At 55.3% G+C, this 17,474-nt stretch overlaps 1 protein-coding gene across 1 annotated transcript; it reads right to left on the reverse strand.

Moving 5' to 3' along the window:
- Positions 1-5,029: 5,029 nt before the first annotated feature.
- On the reverse strand, positions 5,030-10,352 carry LOC133341479 (uncharacterized). Its single transcript, XM_061550150.1, has 2 exons — positions 9,422-10,352; positions 5,030-5,604 (listed from the first exon to the last, which is right to left on the reverse strand). The coding sequence occupies exons 1-2, from the start codon at positions 10,346-10,348 to the stop codon at positions 5,590-5,592; spliced, it is 942 nt and encodes a 313-aa protein (XP_061406134.1). The 5' UTR covers positions 10,349-10,352; the 3' UTR covers positions 5,030-5,589.
- Positions 10,353-17,474: the final 7,122 nt, after the last annotated feature.

Raw genomic sequence — 17,474 nt, forward strand, 5'->3', positions numbered from 1 at the left:
CCGAGTACAGGAGGAACATCGTCAGAATGGCACAAACACGACAGCTGACTCTGAGTATCCGTTGCAGAGGAACGGATTTTCTACTCCGATTATTAATAGATATAGTGTTGGTGATCTGTGCCTAACGCTCTGTATGCTGTGTGTTAACGCTGGGTAGGCTCCGTGGATTTTCGTGCTATTTGAAATGTGTTTTTTCCATAAAAGGCTTATATTAAAATTGTGACTAATTTTTAGTTTGTTGTTACGAGAATAATATTTTTGGTTTCCAAAAATATACCAGCGCCGCTTTTGATTCAAGCCAAAGTGCTAACCTGTTTTTTTTTCTCTTATCTTTTCGTTTTATCTCAACGAATCTGTTTTTTTGTATCTTATCATTTCGTTTTATCTCAACAAACAAGTTTTTTGTATCTTATCTTTCGGTTTATCTCAACGAACCTGTCCCCCCCCCCCACCCCACGGACAACTTTATTACGTTGCCTTGCGAAAGATGTAAAAATCCAACCAACATCGAAGCGCCGATTCAACAAAATTCATCTCACGGAAAACTTTTCGGGGAGACAATCGTCAATGTGCACCAAATGTGATATTTAGAGGAACAAATGAATTCTAAACATTCAACGCAATCTTGTTTTTTTTTGCCTTTTTCATCACAATTAATTGTTACAAACCCGTTATATGACGGGCAACTACACTAGTTAATGTCTATCGTTTTTCGGACTAAGGCGTTCTTGACAAGTGTTGATGTTAACTCTACCTGTGCACCACTGCCATCCCAGTCACAGCATCAACATATTTGGATGGAGGGGGGGGGGGGTTCCCCTACGTGATTAACACACGAGACTTAAAAGTGTGCAAAAAGAAACGGCGAAGAGATTGCATGCTCGGGATCAAATCAATTGAGAGGCAGAAAGAGGATACACGTGGGTCAGAGAACATTCTCATCAGGGGTGACGACACCACCTCAACGGCGGGACACGTGACGGCGAGAAGGCGTCACGTGACGAACCGGGCCGAGAATAGCGACGGAGCGGCAGCCGAGGAATGGAACGCTCCCAAGGGTACGTGCCCCGGTGCGCGGTGGATTGTTGGATTTCGGGGGGGGGGAAGTGTGACAATGTGACGACAGCTTGGGGAGTATCAGTGGATTATTTTTCTTATTCTTCTTCGTACGGCTGATGTTGATGTAGATTGGCAATTATATGGGATTATTTTGTTGTTACCACTTAGCTGGTCGAACTAGATGATTGCGTTCAGGGGTAGCGGAATTGTTGCGTCATCGCTGTGATGACGCCTCCTTCTCCTCCTCCTTCGCGTTTGTGACTCGGCCATTGAGTCGTGAAATGTTCCACTGTTCTGTCGCGGACGGTGTCCACGGTCGGAGAGGTTTTGTTTTATATTTCCATCTGTGCATCGGGTATCCGCATCTGCTGCTGCTGCCATGGTTCGTGCGCCACGGTGGCGAGATGTTAACTACTTTGCCTGGTATGCAGGAGGTCGTGGGTTCGATCCCGACCCTGACGCCTGTATATTTGGAGTTAGCGTGTCTCTCCCCTTGGTCGCGTGGATTTTTCTCCGGGTTCGCTGGTTTTCCCCTCCACATTGAGAATCAACGTGCGTTTAGAGTATTTGGCTACAATACATTTCCACGTGAAAAGCCACTTCGTTGAGTTATCATTTGTGGCCAGATCGCTTTTGAAAAATAGCTATATAACTAAGTGGACATTACCTGGTAAAATAACAAAAAATTATTGTTTAGTTAAAAATTTGTGCAGTGGGTGCGGTTTAGGGTTGCGGCCCAATGAGCAACGTGGAAAATCAATGGCAGGGTTCTACTGCACCGGTGCAGTGGATTAATCATAGCTGCCGACGACGACGACGACAATGATGATGATGATGATTCATGATGATTGTGAGCCGAAACCGACGTGAGCTGTGCGACGCGTGACCCGATGGTATTTAACTGCCTGTGCCTGACTGTCACGTCAGCGGTTATGGACTGCCAGTGAATCAGGATGGCATCAGCGCACGTGTGGGTATCGCTCTCTTGTCTGCCAGGGTGCATTAGAGCAACGTTGACGTGAGGGCGGGGTGGCTTCACCGTAATGGGATTTTTCAGAGCGCGATTTTTATTTAATATATATAAAAAAAACAATTTGTTGCAGCCATCCTTTGCATCAGACTGCGGCTATTATCTCCATCAGTGCTCCAGCGCTATCTGATTGGACGGGCTAATCAAGGAGGCTTGCATTCACCGTTTCAATAATTCCATCTGACTTCCGCGAATGAGACGAGTGGGCTGCTGCGGCGTTCCGGCACGGGCGACGACAAGAGGGTGGCATTGGCTCCGCGGTAGGGCAAGCGGCTCGCCATCGGAGAGGGTGCCACTTCAAATACAAATCCTGGTTGCGGCGGCGGGGGGGGGTGACTTAGTCCATCATCCTTGCGGGGTTGATAATAATTGGGACCACTTAACGGGGAAATAGACAGTGGTTGTCCGAGGGAGAGACTCGCCCCCTGCCATAGGAATGTGGAATTACCACCCCTGGATCTGGGGCGCTTTGAAGAGGAGATGATGGCCAGTGCCTCTATGCTGATTTGAGTAGGAAATTACTCCCGTGACTTTTTGAGTGGAGTCAGCTGTCGAGTGTGCAACTGGGGTTGCCACCTCCGAGGAACAAAAAAAAAACGAATATGCGTCATGGGCAGCAAAATATCTCACAATAGCTGAAGAGGAGGGAACTGCAGTCTCGATCAGTGTTGAAGTATTATTATGATCCTTACTCAACTGACAAAAACCCAAGACATTTTAATATCCCGGAAAGACTGCCAATATTCCCGGCATGGCAGCTGCCTCCTCAACAAGACGGGTACGTTCCTGGGAAAACTTGGGACAGGTGACAACCCTCGTGAAATTCCACCTGGGCCCACAGACCAGAATGGCCCAGGCACTGGGCTAACACAGAGAAGAAAATGAAACGGGGGATGAAGCGGGGGGGCGGGGGGGGGAGCACTCAATTCCTTTGCACAGGTTTGGGTTTTATTCGGTCCACAGCGAAAACACACTGGGCAATAAATGCTTATTTTCGATGGTTACCTGGTTACACTATACAAGCCTGGTTTCAGTAGTCGCAGAAGCAACAACGACAAAAAAAGCATGAACAAAAGATGCAAGGCTAGAAAAACGCATCACACACAACAGCAAAACACTTTTAGAAATTCCGCAGAGTAGAGCGATCAATTTGCACATACACGTGAACGGAAATATGAGGTCCCAACGCGATTTAAAGTTGGACGAGGACGTTGACGTTCTCGCTCCCAAACGTTTTCGCTCGGATATTCCAGAGGTTAGGTGCCCGCCACACGGAATGAATTTAAACCGAGTTTGCTTCTCGGATAGTGAGAGACTTTGAGCAGGAGCAGGGTGGAGGGGCGGCTAAGGATACGGGAATTTGCCTGGGGGATCACATGATACGGGAGGTATTTAGCAGACTTATTTAGTTACACTTTGAGAATGAAGATGATCCCCCTATGCTGTCCCCTGTGTAGATCAAGGTGGAGGGGGGGGCTAATTAGAATTTAAATACACTTCACAGGGATGAGTTCTGTCGGGGGCATCGCGGGCAAAACGGGGTGCGGGCTGAGACCATGGAACCAGTCTTGTTTAGCGGTGAGCCGACGCCTAGTCTGTAAATGTACAGTGAGGGGAAAAAGTATTTGATCCCCTGCTGATTTTGTACGTTTGCCCACTGACAAAGAAATGATGAGTCTATAATTTTAATGGTAGATTTATTTGAACAGTGAGAGACAGAATAACAACAACAAAATCCAGAAAAACGCATGTCAAAAATGTTATAAATTTATTAGCATTTTAATGAGGGAAATAAGTTTTTGACCCCTCTGCAAAACATGTGTTAGTACTTGGTGGCAAAACCCTTGTTGGCAATCACAGAGGTCAGACGTTTCTTGTAGTTGGTCACCAGGTTTGCACATTTCTCAGGAGGGATTCTGTCCCACTCCTCTTTGCAGATCTTCTCCAAGTCATTAAGGTTTCGAGGCTGACGTTTGGCAACTCGAACCTGCAGCTCCCTCCACAGATTTTCTATGGGATTAAGGTCTGGAGACTGGCTAGGTCACTCCAGGACCTTAATTTCCTTCTTCTTGAGCCACTCCTTTGTTGCCTTGGCCGTGTGTTTTGGGTCATCGTCATGCTGGAATATCCATCCACGACCCATTTTCAATGCCCTGGCTGACGGAAGGAGGTTATCACCCAAGATTTGACGGTACATGGCCCCGTCCATCGTCCCTTTGATGCGGTGAAGTTGTCCTGTCCCCTTAGCAGAAAAACACCCCCAAAGCATAATGTTTCCACCTCCATGTTTGACGGTGGGGATGGTGTTCTTGGGGTCATAGGCAGCATTCCTCCTCCAAACACAGCGAGTTGAGTTGATGCCAAAGAGCTCCATTTTGGTCTCATCTGACCACAACACTTTCACCCAGTTGTCCTCTGAATCATTCAGATGTTCATTGGCAAACTTCAGACGGGCATGTATATGTGCTTTCTTGAGCAGGGGGACCTTGCGGGTGCTGCAGGATTTCAGTCCTTCACGGTGTAGTGTGTTACCAACTGTTTTAATGGTGACTATGGTCCCAGCTGCATTGAGATCATTGACAAGATCCTCCCGTGTAGTTCTGGGCTGATTTCTCACCGTTCTCATAATCATTGCAACTCCACGAGGTGAGATCTTTCATGGAACCCCAGGCCTAGGGAGATTGACAGTTCTTTTGTGTTTCTTCCATTTGCGAATAATCGAACCAACTGTTGTCACCTTCTCACCAAGCTGCTTGGCGATGGTCTTGTAGCCCATTCCAGCCTTGTGTAGGTCTACAATCTTGTCCCTGACATCCTTGGAGAGCTCTTTGGTCTTGGCCATGGGTGGAGAGTTTGGAATCTGATTGATTGATTTCTTCTGTGAACAGGTGTCTTTTATATAGGTGTTGTATCGTAGACGGAGGTACTCGGAGACGGAGGTTGAGTTAGGGGCTTCCGCCAGGGTTTATTAACACTTATCACTATCCCTGGTTCCCTCTTTACCCCTTCCACTATCCCCGTTCCTCCAGTGACCCCGCTTACGTTACGGGGTCTCCCTTATATACCCTCGGAGGGGTGATGTCACGTGCACTGCCCAGCGCGTGCGACCCCACGTCCCGTGAGGTCACCGCACCTGACAGCGCACACGACGCCACCACTCTCCACTACTCCTCTACATCACCCCCCCCCGTAAAAAAAAACAGCCGACCCGGCTGCAATCAACCTTAGGGCAGCACGGCCCTTCAAGCAGAACAGTAACAACAAAAAAACAAAACAAATAGAGCCCGAAGGCCTCATCCGCCGGATAGCGCCGAACGGGCGCCAGGGGCTAGGCCCGCTGAACGGCCATCAGGGCCGTCACCGGAGCCGCACCCCCCTCGAGCGGGTATGCGCTGCTGGCCCGCTCCCTCGTGCGGTGTCCGCCACCCGTGCAGGTGGGCCGTCAGCGGGCAACAGGCCCACCGCCGTGGCCTCCGGTGCCTGGGGGGTCTCTGTCGGCCTCACTCGGGAGGGGCCTGGGGGCACACACACAGGTCGGACGTCACCTCCGTCAACGAGACCCGGCCGGTCAGGCACGCCGGATACATCATCAGCCGGCCGCTCCGGAATTGGGGGTGGATCCCCCAGGGTAGATGGAACATAACGTTTGAGCCGGGACGGGTGCACTATCCACTGCCTGCGACCGAATCGAATCCGGACGCATTGCGGCCGGCGGACCTCCACAACCTCCACGGGTCCCTGCCAAGGGCGATGCAATTTGGCCGATGTGCCAACGGGGACCTGGGGACAATGCAGCCACGCTTTTTGACCCGCTACCCACGGGAGGCCAGCTGCCTGGTGTTTTGGCAGCCGCTCATTAGCCGCCTGCCGGCTTGCGGAATTCTCGGCAGCGGCCTGTCGCGCCTCGCGCAGCCGGTCAAGTGCGACCTTCAAAGGGGTCGGCACCGACGACCCCTTCTTGGAGGAGCCAACGTCCATCTGGACGTGCACCGGGGGCTCCGGTTCCCTACCGTACATTAAATAAAAAGGCGAAAATCCCGTGGAGGCATGAGGGGCCAACCGATACGCCGCCAAGACCCCCGGGACGAACAGGTCCCAGTCTGACTGGGACGTGTTCACCTGGTGGCACAGCATGGACGTAAGGGTGCGGTTCAAGCGCTCTACCATCCCATCTGACTGGGGGTGGTAGGGCGAGGTGCGGATTTTCTTGGTGCCAAGGAGGTCACACACCTCCTTGAGCAACCTAGACGAGAAATTCCGCCCCTGGTCAGTCAACAATTGTTCCGGCGCGCCCTTGTCAAACACGTATCCCTGGACGAAGGCCTCGGTGATAGAAGAGGCCAACTGATCGACCAAAGGCCATGCCATGGGCCAACGTGTGAGGTACTCAACGCCCACCAAGAGGTATTTGTGGCCCCGTTGGGATGCAGGGAATGGCCCCAAAATGTAGAGCGCCACGAGCTCATTAACGCGAGAAACCCGGATGGACTGCAGCGGGGCCCGGTCCTGGACAACTGGGGCCTTCCTCCGCGCGCAGTCGTGGCAACCCTTCAAAATCAGTGCTACGTCACCCTCAACACCCGGCCAGTAATAGTCCCGCTTAAGGGTCAATAAGGTCTTGTGGTAGCCAAGGTGCATAAGCTTCTCGTGAATGGCTCGGGTTAATTTACCACGCAGGCTAGTGGGCACAACCACACAATAGCGTTCCAATTGGGCATCCCAACGCATGAGTAGTCCGTCATGCACGGCGATCGCCGGGGCAGCCGACGAAGCTAAGCTCCGGGCGTTATGTCCGACACGGCGCCGTAGCTTCAGCAGAGAGGAATCCTCCATCTGCAAGCCGGACCACACCTCCCGGGGAAGTCCAAGGCCGAAATCTGCGGTCGACGCCGCACCTGGAGGGGTGTCGGCCTCGGCCGACGCGACCAACTGGGCCGCGGCGTCCCCTGGGGCCTTGCAACGGCTAGAGCCCAGGGCGCAAGCACACCCGCCGCCTGCCGGCAATCGGGATAAACCGTCCGCATTTCCATGCTGTGTCCCCTTCCTATGGATTACATCAAAAGGGTAATCCTGGAGCACTTCGAGCCAGCGAGACAGCTGACCCGAGGGCTGACTAATCTTCAGCGAATATTGCAGGGCCGCGTGGTCGGTTCGGACCGTAAACAGCCTACCGTACAAATATGGTCTATACAACTGAACAAAATAAACTATGGCCAAAAGCTCCCTCCGGGTCACACAATATCGCTGTTCCGTCGAGGACAGAACGCGACTGCCATAGGCTACCACCCTCTCAACCCCGTCGACCACCTGGGCCAGGACAGCCCCAATTCCCGTGTCGCTGGCATCGGTATCGAGCAGGAAGGGTTTCGTAAAATCCGGGTACCCCAAGGGCGGCGCATCCGCCAAGGCCGTGCGAAGCGCCGCAAAAGCCGCCTCCTCCTCCGCGCCCCAGTGAAACCTTTGTCCTTTGGCGGAAAGGGCGTGCAGTGGCTTCGCAATTGTCGCAAAATCGCGGACAAACCGGCGATAGTACGATGCGAATCCAACGAAGCTACGCACCTCCGCGACAGATGTGGGAGTCGGCCACGTCCGGACACAAGCCGTTTTATCCGGGTCCGTGGCGACACCTGACGTGCTAACAATGTGTCCCAAATACCTCACCGATGGTTGTAGCAAGTGGCATTTCTGGGGTTTGAATTTCAAGCCAGCAGCACGCACTTTGACGAACACCGCCTCAAGGCGTTGCAAGTGCTCGCCAAACGTACGGCCAAAAACAATAACGTCATCCAAGTAGATTAGACAAGACTCCCACTGCAGCCCCGCCAAGACCATCTCCATGAGACGCTGGAAGGTGGCCGGGGCCGAATGGAGACCCATAGGAAGCCGATTGAACTCGAACAACCCCTGGGGCGTGCGGAACGCTGTTTTGGGTCTAGAGGCCTCATCCAGTGGCAATTGCCAGAAGCCGGAGAGCAAATCTAAAGTCGAAAAGAACCGCGCGCCCGAGAGGGCGTCCAAGGAATCATCCATGCGAGGCAATGGATATGCATCAGCCACCGAGATCTTGTTCAATCTACGAAAATCGACGCAGAACCGGAGACTCCCGTCCCGTTTCTTGACTAGCACAATGGGGGCACCCCAAGGGCTAGTAGATGGGGAGATGATGTCCGCCGCCAACATTTCCTCGACAGCCGAGCGGACATGATCTTTTTCCGCTGGGCTAAAGCGGTGGGAATTAAGTCGAATGGGGGCCGCGTCGCCCGTGTCTATGTGGTGGTCCAAAAGAGTAGTGCGACCCAGATCAAACTTACTTTGGCTGAACACATCGGTGAACCGTTCGATGAGGTCGCGGAGTTGCCGACGTTCCCCGAAGGACAACGAGGCATTCTCGTCGCACAACGTGGCGATCCATGATGCGTCGGGGTCCCCCGTGCGCATCACGCCCGCCACGACCCCTCCATCCGGGGCAGCGCTCTCGGGTGGAGGAGCCGGGGTTGCGTGTGCCAGGACGGCGCCGGCCGGGACTATGACCGGCAAGGGTCCCGAATTGAGGACCTGCAAAAAAAGGTCCTGGCCCCCCGACACGGCTGTCAAGGCGCCCACCAACCCCTTCGTCCTTGAAAAGTAGCTTGACGGGGACAGGAGGATACCCGTCTCCGTGGAGCCCATTTCGAGCGGTTTGCGCAACCTAAGGGGTATCAGGATTTGTGACGCCGGTGGTACGGTCACCGGCACTTTATTCAAGGCCCGTACACCGGCGACCAAGGGAGACAGGATGGTAGGTGATTGTAGGAATTGCAGCCGCCTCCCTGACGGCATTTCCACACAGCCCTGGTCAACGAGAATTCGGATGGGCATCCTAGACAAAAAGTCGGTCCCCAAGAGGCATGGCACTGCCAAGGTCCTGGAGACCAAAATCGGCCCGGCCAACTCAATCTCGTCAACCCGAACCGACGCTACAACGTGGCCCAGGATGCCCAAACTGCCGCCGTTCGCGGCGACACAAGCCCCGCGAACCGGCCTTAATGGACCCACGCTGCGGGGTAGCAGCCCAAAAATGGCCTCAGAAATAATGGTGGCCGACGCCCCCGTATCCACCAGGAGGCGAACGTGCACCCCTTGCACATATCCTGCCACCGCTGAGGAGCCGGCAGCTGCCGCCACCATCCTATGCGCAAGCGCATCCCAGTGGCGGGTCTGTCTGGGCCATTGAGGGGGTGATGACGATGGTGCACCCGACCCTTCGAGGACAACCCCATGACGATGGGCCCTAGCCCCGCTAGATGCATGAGGTGAAGGGAGCGGCCGCGCAGATGATGCGTCGCGACTCGCCTGGGGCCCCGAACCCGATGCCAAGGAGGGTCTGGGAGAAGGTGGAGTCCCTTTTCCAAAGGCCCCCGGGGCATTCCGGCAGCCCCGCTCAATGTGGCCCCGCTGACCACAGCGGAAGCAGGCCACCGTGTCCGCCTCCTGTGGACGGGAAGGTCCCGGCCGCCCCCGCTGCTCCGGACGGCGACCACCCGTCCCCCTTCCTCGACGATCGGGCATCGCCAGGGCCGCGAGGGTGTCCCCCCCGTCCGGCGCCAGGATCCCCGCACACGCCGCCATCTGAGGCCGTTGGCGGAGGGAGAGGTGCGCCTGAATGTTTTCTGCGACCGCCAAGGATGTGATCTGCCGATCATTGTTGATCGACAGAGCAATTCCTAGCTCCCTTGCCAGGTCAAGCAGCTTCCCCAAGGCCATAGAATCAAGTGCCCTGCCGTACAGGTCAGGGTATGCAGCCTGCGCCAGGGCCAGGAGCGAGCAGCGGAAGGCCAGCGGCAGTTCCCCCTCCTCCCGCCGCCGCAATGAAAACTTTAGCTGCGCGGTGGACGGCGGCTCAAAAACGTTGGCCATTTGGATATAGGCCGCCGGGAGTGTAGCCCGATTGGCCGGATGGATGGACTTGAAGGCCTGCAGAGCCCTTTCGTCCAAGCAGGTCGGAAGCGCCGGCAAGGCCTCCTCCATGGACCAGCCGACCGACATGTATGCCGCGTCGAACCGGTCCTGGAAGGCCGACCAGTCGCCCCCTTGCGCGACAAACGGCGCAACGTCGGGTAACCTGCGCTGCCATTGGCCGCGCGGCGCCGCGAGGTGTGGAAGCCAAGCGGCACCTGCGGGCCACCCAGCGGACGCGACGTGTTGCGGCGGTGGCAGCATTGCGGCTCCCGCGGGCCACGCCGAAGACGCGGAAAGGTGCGGTGGTGCTGCGGCCCCCATGGGCCACGCCGTAGGCGCAGCGAATTGTGGCTGAGTTGCGGCCCTCATGGGCCACGCCGTAGGCGCAGCGAATTGTGGCTGAGTTGCGGCCCCCATGGGCCACGTCGTAGGCGCAGCGAATTGTGGCTGAGTTGCGGCCCCCATGGGCCACGCCGTAGGCGCAGCGAATTGTGGCTGAGTTGCGGCCCCCATGGGCCACGCCGTAGGCGCAGCGAATTGTGGCTGAGTTGCGGCCCCCATGGGCCACTCCGTAGGCGCAGCGAATTGTGGCTGAGTTGCGGCCCCCTTGGGCCACGCCGTAGGCGCAGCGAATTGTGGCTGAGTTGCGGCCCCCATGGGCCACGCCGTAGGCGCAGCGAATTGTGGCTGAGTTGCGGCCCCCATGGGCCACGCCGTAGACGCAGCAAAGTGTGAAGGCGCCTGCGCTTTCGCGACCCACCGGTCAGCGGCGGCGTACGAAGCCACGGCGTCGTCCCGCGACGCGGCGAGGGACCACGGCGTTGCAGCCTCAACGGGCCACGCCGAAGACGCGGCGGTGTAATTCGGGCCTGCAGCGGCCCCCGCGGCCCACCCCGCCGGCGCAGCGAGGTGCGGGACAGCGGCCGCAGCCGCGGCAACCTCTCGCGATGCGGCGAGGCACCACGGCGTTGCGGCCTCCCCGGGCCACGCCGAAGACGCGGCGGTAAAACACGGAGCCGCGGTGGCCCCCGCGGCCCTCCCCGCCGGCGCAGCGAGGTGCGGGACAGCGGCCGCAGCCGCGGCAACCTCTCGCGACGCGGCGAGGCGCCACGGCGTTGCAGCCTCCATGGGCCACGCCGAAGACGCGGCAGAATAACACGCAGCTGCGGCGTCATCCATGAGAAGGGACGCAGGCACGGCGAGGTGCAGAGCCGCGGCATCGCCGGTGTCCGGCCCCGTGAGCGCAGCGACAGGTTGAGCCGCGGCAGCACCCGCGGCCCATTCCGGCGGCACAGCGATGTACGGGGCAGCAGCAGCCGCCGCTGCCCACCCCGGCGGCCCGGCGAGGACGGCACGCGCGTACTTACCCTGGGCCCCCCCGGCGGGCGCCGCTTGATGTAGAGCCGCGTCGTCGCCGGCGGCTGGTCTCGCAGGAGCGGCGTGCCGAGAAATCCCGGCCGCGTCGGTGGAGAGACGCGGCGTCGCGGTCGCCATGGCAGCCGTAGCAGCGGCCGCATATGGCTCCCGAGCCAACATGGCCGCCGCGGATTGCGTCGCAGCCAACATGGCGGCCATTTCCGGTGGAGCGGTCGCTGGGGCCCCCCCGGCGGGTGCAGCTTGATGTAGAGCCGCGTCGTCGCCGGCGGCTGGTCTCGCAGGAGCGGCGTGCCGAGAAATCCCGGCCGCGTCGGTGGAGAGACGCGGCGTCGCGGTCGCCATGGCAGCCGTAGCAGCGGCCGCATATGGCTCCCGAGCCAACATGGCCGCCGCGGATTGCGTCGCAGCCAACATGGCGGCCATTTCCGGTGGAGCGGTCGCTGGGAAAACTGCGGCGCTTTCAACGTTGGCAGTTGACAGTTGCTCCCGTCCCGCGTGCGGGGCGGTTGGCTGCGTCCGCGCCTCCACCTCGGCCAACCTGGCGGTCAGCTGCCCCACCGCCTGCAGGAGCTGCTGCAGCAGAGCTGCGGGGACGCTCTCCGTCTCTGGCGGCGGCGGTGAGCTGGCACTCCCCGCAGCCGACTCCTCCCGCTCCGGCCCGCTCGTCTCCACGGGAACCGTCACCGGGGTCCCGGGCTCCGGGGTCACTGCTGGAGCCTCCTCTCCGCCTTCGGCACCCTCCAAGTCATGTGCCGGTGGGTTCCTACGCCGTGCGCCCGCTTTATACATGTTGGCGACGGTGTAAACTTCTGACACCAGTTGTTGAGCAGTAGACGGAGGTACTCGGAGACGGAGGTTGAGTTAGGGGCTTCCGCCAGGGTTTATTAACACTTATCACTATCCCTGGTTCCCTCTTTACCCCTTCCACTATCCCCGTTCCTCCAGTGACCCCGCTTACGTTACGGGGTCTCCCTTATATACCCTCGGAGGGGTGATGTCACGTGCACTGCCCAGCGCGTGCGACCCCACGTCCCGTGAGGTCACCGCACCTGACAGCGCACACGACGCCACCACTCTCCACTACTCCTCTACATAGGTAACAAGCTGAGATTATGAGCACTCCCTTTAAGAGTGTGCTCCTAATCTCAGCTCGTTACCTGCATAAAAGAATCATGGGAGCCAGAAATCTTTCTGATTGAGAGGGGGTCAAATACTTATTTTACTCATTAAAATGCAAATCAATTTATAACATTTTTGACATGCGTTTTTCTGGATTTTGTTGTTATTCTGTCTCTCACTGTTCAAATAAACCTACCATTAAAATTATAGACTGATCATTTCTTTGTCAGTGGGCAAATGTACAAAATCAGCAGGGGATCAAATACTTTTTTCCCTCACCGTATGTGTGTTGTGTATGTATGTTGGACTTCTTTAGCACCGTACGTAGCGAACCGCGCTAATCGGAGGTGCGAGGGGAAAAGACACAAAACTAAACACAGAAAGCAGTTCTAAAGACATTAATTTTCAACCTAGACGATGATTTAAAAGTGCCATAGCTCCAATGGCTCCCTAATATTAGAAGAAAGAAAGAGCGATTCGTAGCCAACCGATTATCCCGGTTTGGCTCCGTACTGTGCGACAGAAATTCAACGTACATACTCACAACACACATACAGTGAGGGAAAAAGTATTTGATCCCCTGCTGATTGTGTACGTTCTGGGCTGCCACAGTAGCGCATCTTAGAGCGCAGCGATGCAGTGGCCGTCTTTGCTCGATGGCGAGCCAAAAGCCGCTGCTGTGAGGATGAGCGGAGTCTGCGTGATGGTGTTGTGCTCCTTGACGAGATCGGCGAGGAGACGAATAACATCTCAGCAGACGAAGACGATTAAGGGAAGAGGCTCTTACAATACCCAATCATGAGTCGGGGTGACGTGCAACGTTTAATTCGCAAGAGGGCCACAATCTCAACCACGGCCAGCTACGCCACGCCACACCACTGTCAACGAGAGGGGCGATTGCTCAGCGCGACTCGGCAGGCCCCGCGCGAACTTTCACCGTTTCCTCTCAGAGGCAACTCACGGCGAGAAGGCAGCAATCACTCGCGCCGATTTGGCCCCTGTATCGCGCACTTGCGTCTGCCGCCTCGCGTGAGCCGTCCACGGTGGAGGGCGTGAAGCGTTACGCTCCACGGGGCTTCAAGGAATCGAAGCGCTCGTGCGGGGTGGAGAGGCCAGAGACTCGTGGCCGTCGTAAGGGCCTCTTGAAGCCATTTGGCCCACTGCGGCTGCCAGGAATCCTGGCGCAAGGAATTCAATGGCACCTCCTGTCCAAAACATCTGTCCACTCTCCCTGACCCCTGGCTGCCCTTGGACGCCCTTGTGCCGTTGCACCGCCTGCACCCTTCGCAGCTGTGCCACCGGAGGTTGTGTTGCCACGGCTGTTTTGTGCTCTCATTTTTATTTTATTAATTTTCATACTTAGCTTCCCCACTCTCCCTTCTCCCCTGACCCCTAGGCACGACTTTGACCCCCCCCCCCCCCCCCCGTACAGCTGCACCGCCTGCACCCCTCGTAGCTAGTTGTGTTGTCGCGGTTGTTTTTTTTGTCTCATTTCAATTTGCTTCATTGTTATACTTTGTGGGTTTTTTCTCTACATGTTCTTGCTTTTGTCATTTTGGTGACCCAGGTCGGTCACACTTGAAAACGAGACTCATCACGTGGTCTCTTGAGTTCTCACCGCCTGGTTACGCAAAAACATACACTTTAAAGTGCATTGTGTAAGTGTTTCTATCTCCCGGGCCAATTTTGACACTGCCTCCACCTCCCCCCACCCTCCCGTCATGTTGCTCGTGACTTGGAATCAAATGGAATTAAACGGGGCGAGCCTAAGCCCGCGCTGTAAAAGTCCATCTCCACTTCCTCCCGCGGCGAAAAAGCAACCAAAAAAAGCACGTGGCATTTCCACAACCGCGTAAGAATGGGCCACCCATTGTAACATTTTGCAAAGTGTTAAATGCGATGCTATTACTGCCACTTCGGAACAGCGTGAGTTAGCTGTCTCTGGCAGCAGCAGCAAGAGCAGCAACAGCCGTGCCCCTCAGTGTCCCCTGCATCACTCTGAACAAGCTTGGCTCCAGAGAGAATGCATCTCGAAGCACCCTGCGTCACACTCGAGGTCAATTATAGTATTTTCGAACGTGACGCCTTTGTAAGAATTGCTTTAACCCCTTTTTGTACGTTCATGTTTCATCATCAATTTCGTCTTCCAGCCATGATCAATCCGCTGCTGGATCAAGGCTTACTCGAGCCGTTGCCATCGTTCACATGGTCCGGCAATGCATCAATCTGTCTGGCAACCTGCCACACACGGCTGATCTCATTGTTCAATCATTGCGGTTGGATGCCAATTCGGGAATGTCCCCCCCCCCCCCTCTTTTGGCCGCCGCTGCGTCATTGGTCTTAACCGTGGGCTATCATCCCATACAGTAATCTGTTATCATCATCATCAACAATGTAATCTAACCATGCCTAATTACTTCGCCTTGAACCTGCGCGCGTTGTCTAATCCACCTGCTCTCCGCTCTGTGTCTTTTGAGTGTAATTCCAAGCTTGTCTCTCTATGTTTTACAACTGTTAAATGTGTCCATGTCTATTATTGAGCAAGGTAATGGAACATTTCACCTGGGTATGTTACCCAGGTCGAGAATGCAAATTCGTAAGGGTTTTTCCCTTCAGAGTCTGACGTCATTTGAGATGGAAAATCATTAGTTAACCCATTTTGTTCATTTTTTTTAACGTAAAGTCTGTTAGAATGATCGGCTATTGTTTGTTGGTGAGGTATTTGCACTCCTTACGTGAAGATGCATACCAAGGGACGTGCTTCTGATATTATTCAGATTAATCCGAATAATGTCAACATCAGGCCAAGATACCAAGACATTTCAGGCAATCTGAACCCCCCCCCCCCCCCAAAAAAAAATCGGAATAATAAAAAACCGGAATTGTCTCGTTTTCCCGCGTGTCCTGTCAATATGGTGATGTCACGATTTCTTGCTGCTCGAATGAGCATTGAGGCATTGGTTCTCATCTCCCGTTCACAGTCCTGAACCTTTGGTGGACATTCCGAGTTCCTCTGGCGGGGCCGAGTTTATCCATAGCACAACCGCTTCTTGACTTCCCCACAAAGTGATACACGTTGTATCGACCCCGGAGGGTTGATGGGTTGAGTCAGCCCCTCCCCCCCTCCACCATCATCATCCCCCCCAACAAACCCACCTAAACCGGCAAGCCACACCATCGCGATTGAAGCCAGCCATGGTGGTCATGGCTGAAGACTTCAGGAACGCGTGCATCTCTTCACAGTCGAGCGGCCTTACTCTCGAGCAGCGTTTAAAAATATCTGCCCATCGATTTTTTTTTGTGTCTCGGGTTGCGGGAGGCGGGTGGCCAGGGTCAGCCACGTCTCAGCCGCTGTCCGCCGAGTCCTGTGCGTCACGGCCTGCTTCTCGCCGCAGCTGGTGGTGCCCGGCACTGGGAGCACCATGGATCGGCGACACGTATATATGCGTGTAGGATGTTGAACTTCTTTCGCACCGTACGTAGCCCATCGTGCTCATCTGAGGTGCCGGGGGAAGGACAGCAAGCTAAACACACAAACGCAGTGACAACGACCTCACATTTTCGGATCAATCCGAACCAACATTTTCTTTTGCGGATCGTCAATATTTTCGCATCTAGCTGTGCCCGAGATTGAGATTATTTATCGGACTAATGAGGTACAATTATTAAAGCGACGTAATTATAATTATAATTTGCACTAGTGGCTTAGATATTTTTATTTATTTATCTGAAATCCGATTCACATCCCTACCCCTTCTTGAAGAAAAAACGACCGCTGGTATTAAATGCTGCACCAACATTTTCTGACTTGACTACGGTATGGGAATTCAGTCGGTGGGCAAAGCCTTCAGAAGGGGGGGCGGGCTGGAGGAGGGGGAGGGGGGCTCAGCCTGCCCCGCACACCACCGCCAACTCCGGCCCACGACGCTATGGGGTTGGCTGTGCAGCACCAGACGCGGGCACTGTAATTGATGTTCATCTCCGCGGAGACACTCGCTGACATGTTTCTCTTGACGCCGGAGTTCCGCTTAACAAGTGTCATCTCTCCCGGCACCTCTCTCCTCGTTTGAGCCGCGTGTTCATCCGTCATGAGTTAGCCGGACACGTGCTGGACCACGTGGCGAGTTACCCGAGCACGTGCACAACCGCATGGCGAGTTTGACGGACGCACGCAGGACCGCGTGGCGAGTTAGCCGGACACGCATGAGTACATGGCGCCCGCATCTCGTGCCTGGCGTGCCCGGGTATCTATCTCTCTGTGGGTTTCGCGCAGTGCGTGTGTGCATGTACCAGTGGGTTTACGCCATGCGATAGGCGTGTACACGTCTTTACTGTACAATTGAGGCAGCCAGACCAGGTCATTTGCCAGTGTATTATTACATGGGTTGGATGCGCCGGATCGTTTTATTGTAAGCTTATATCTGCAACTGGCTTGTGGATTTCCGTGGTTTCTGCGTCTCGTGGTTTGTGTTACAAACGCATCGCCTGTTGTATTATTGTAAAGTACTTGATCATTTTAAACATTCATTAAATACTCAAGGCGTACTTCATGTACCCAATGCCCTACGCCCCGTGTCTCCAAACCCCATGTCCTGTGACGTATTGCCCTGTACCTTGTGACTCATGCCCTCTGATCTGATCGATGGCCTCAAACTTCCACTACTTCATATACCCCTCCACCCTATTATGCCTGACCCTAATGCCCACCCCGCCCCCGTCAATCTTCTACTCCAATACTAACAACTTTGGCAGGACCCTCTTTGAAAAACAGTGTCACGAGACTCGGTGAGGCTTTCCTGGGTAAACAAGCGGAATAATTAAGAATAATAACCCCATGATGCACTCCATTCTCACGGTGGCTGCAATGCCTTTTAACTCCACCCCCCCAATCACTTCGCGCCCCCCTCCACCCCCACCCCAATCCCGTCGTGCCCCCCCTCCACCCCCCCAC

This window comes from Lethenteron reissneri, chromosome 11 (genome assembly GCF_015708825.2).
Source record: "Lethenteron reissneri isolate LAM-NWPU_2019-01 chromosome 11, ASM1570882v1, whole genome shotgun sequence".
NCBI classification, from domain to species: Eukaryota; Metazoa; Chordata; class Hyperoartia; order Petromyzontiformes; family Petromyzontidae; genus Lethenteron; species Lethenteron reissneri.

Coding starts and splice junctions, on each gene's coding strand:
- LOC133341479 (XM_061550150.1), bottom strand. CDS start 10,348: ATGGGGGCCGCAGCACCACCGCACCTTTCCGCGTCTTCGGCGTGGCCC.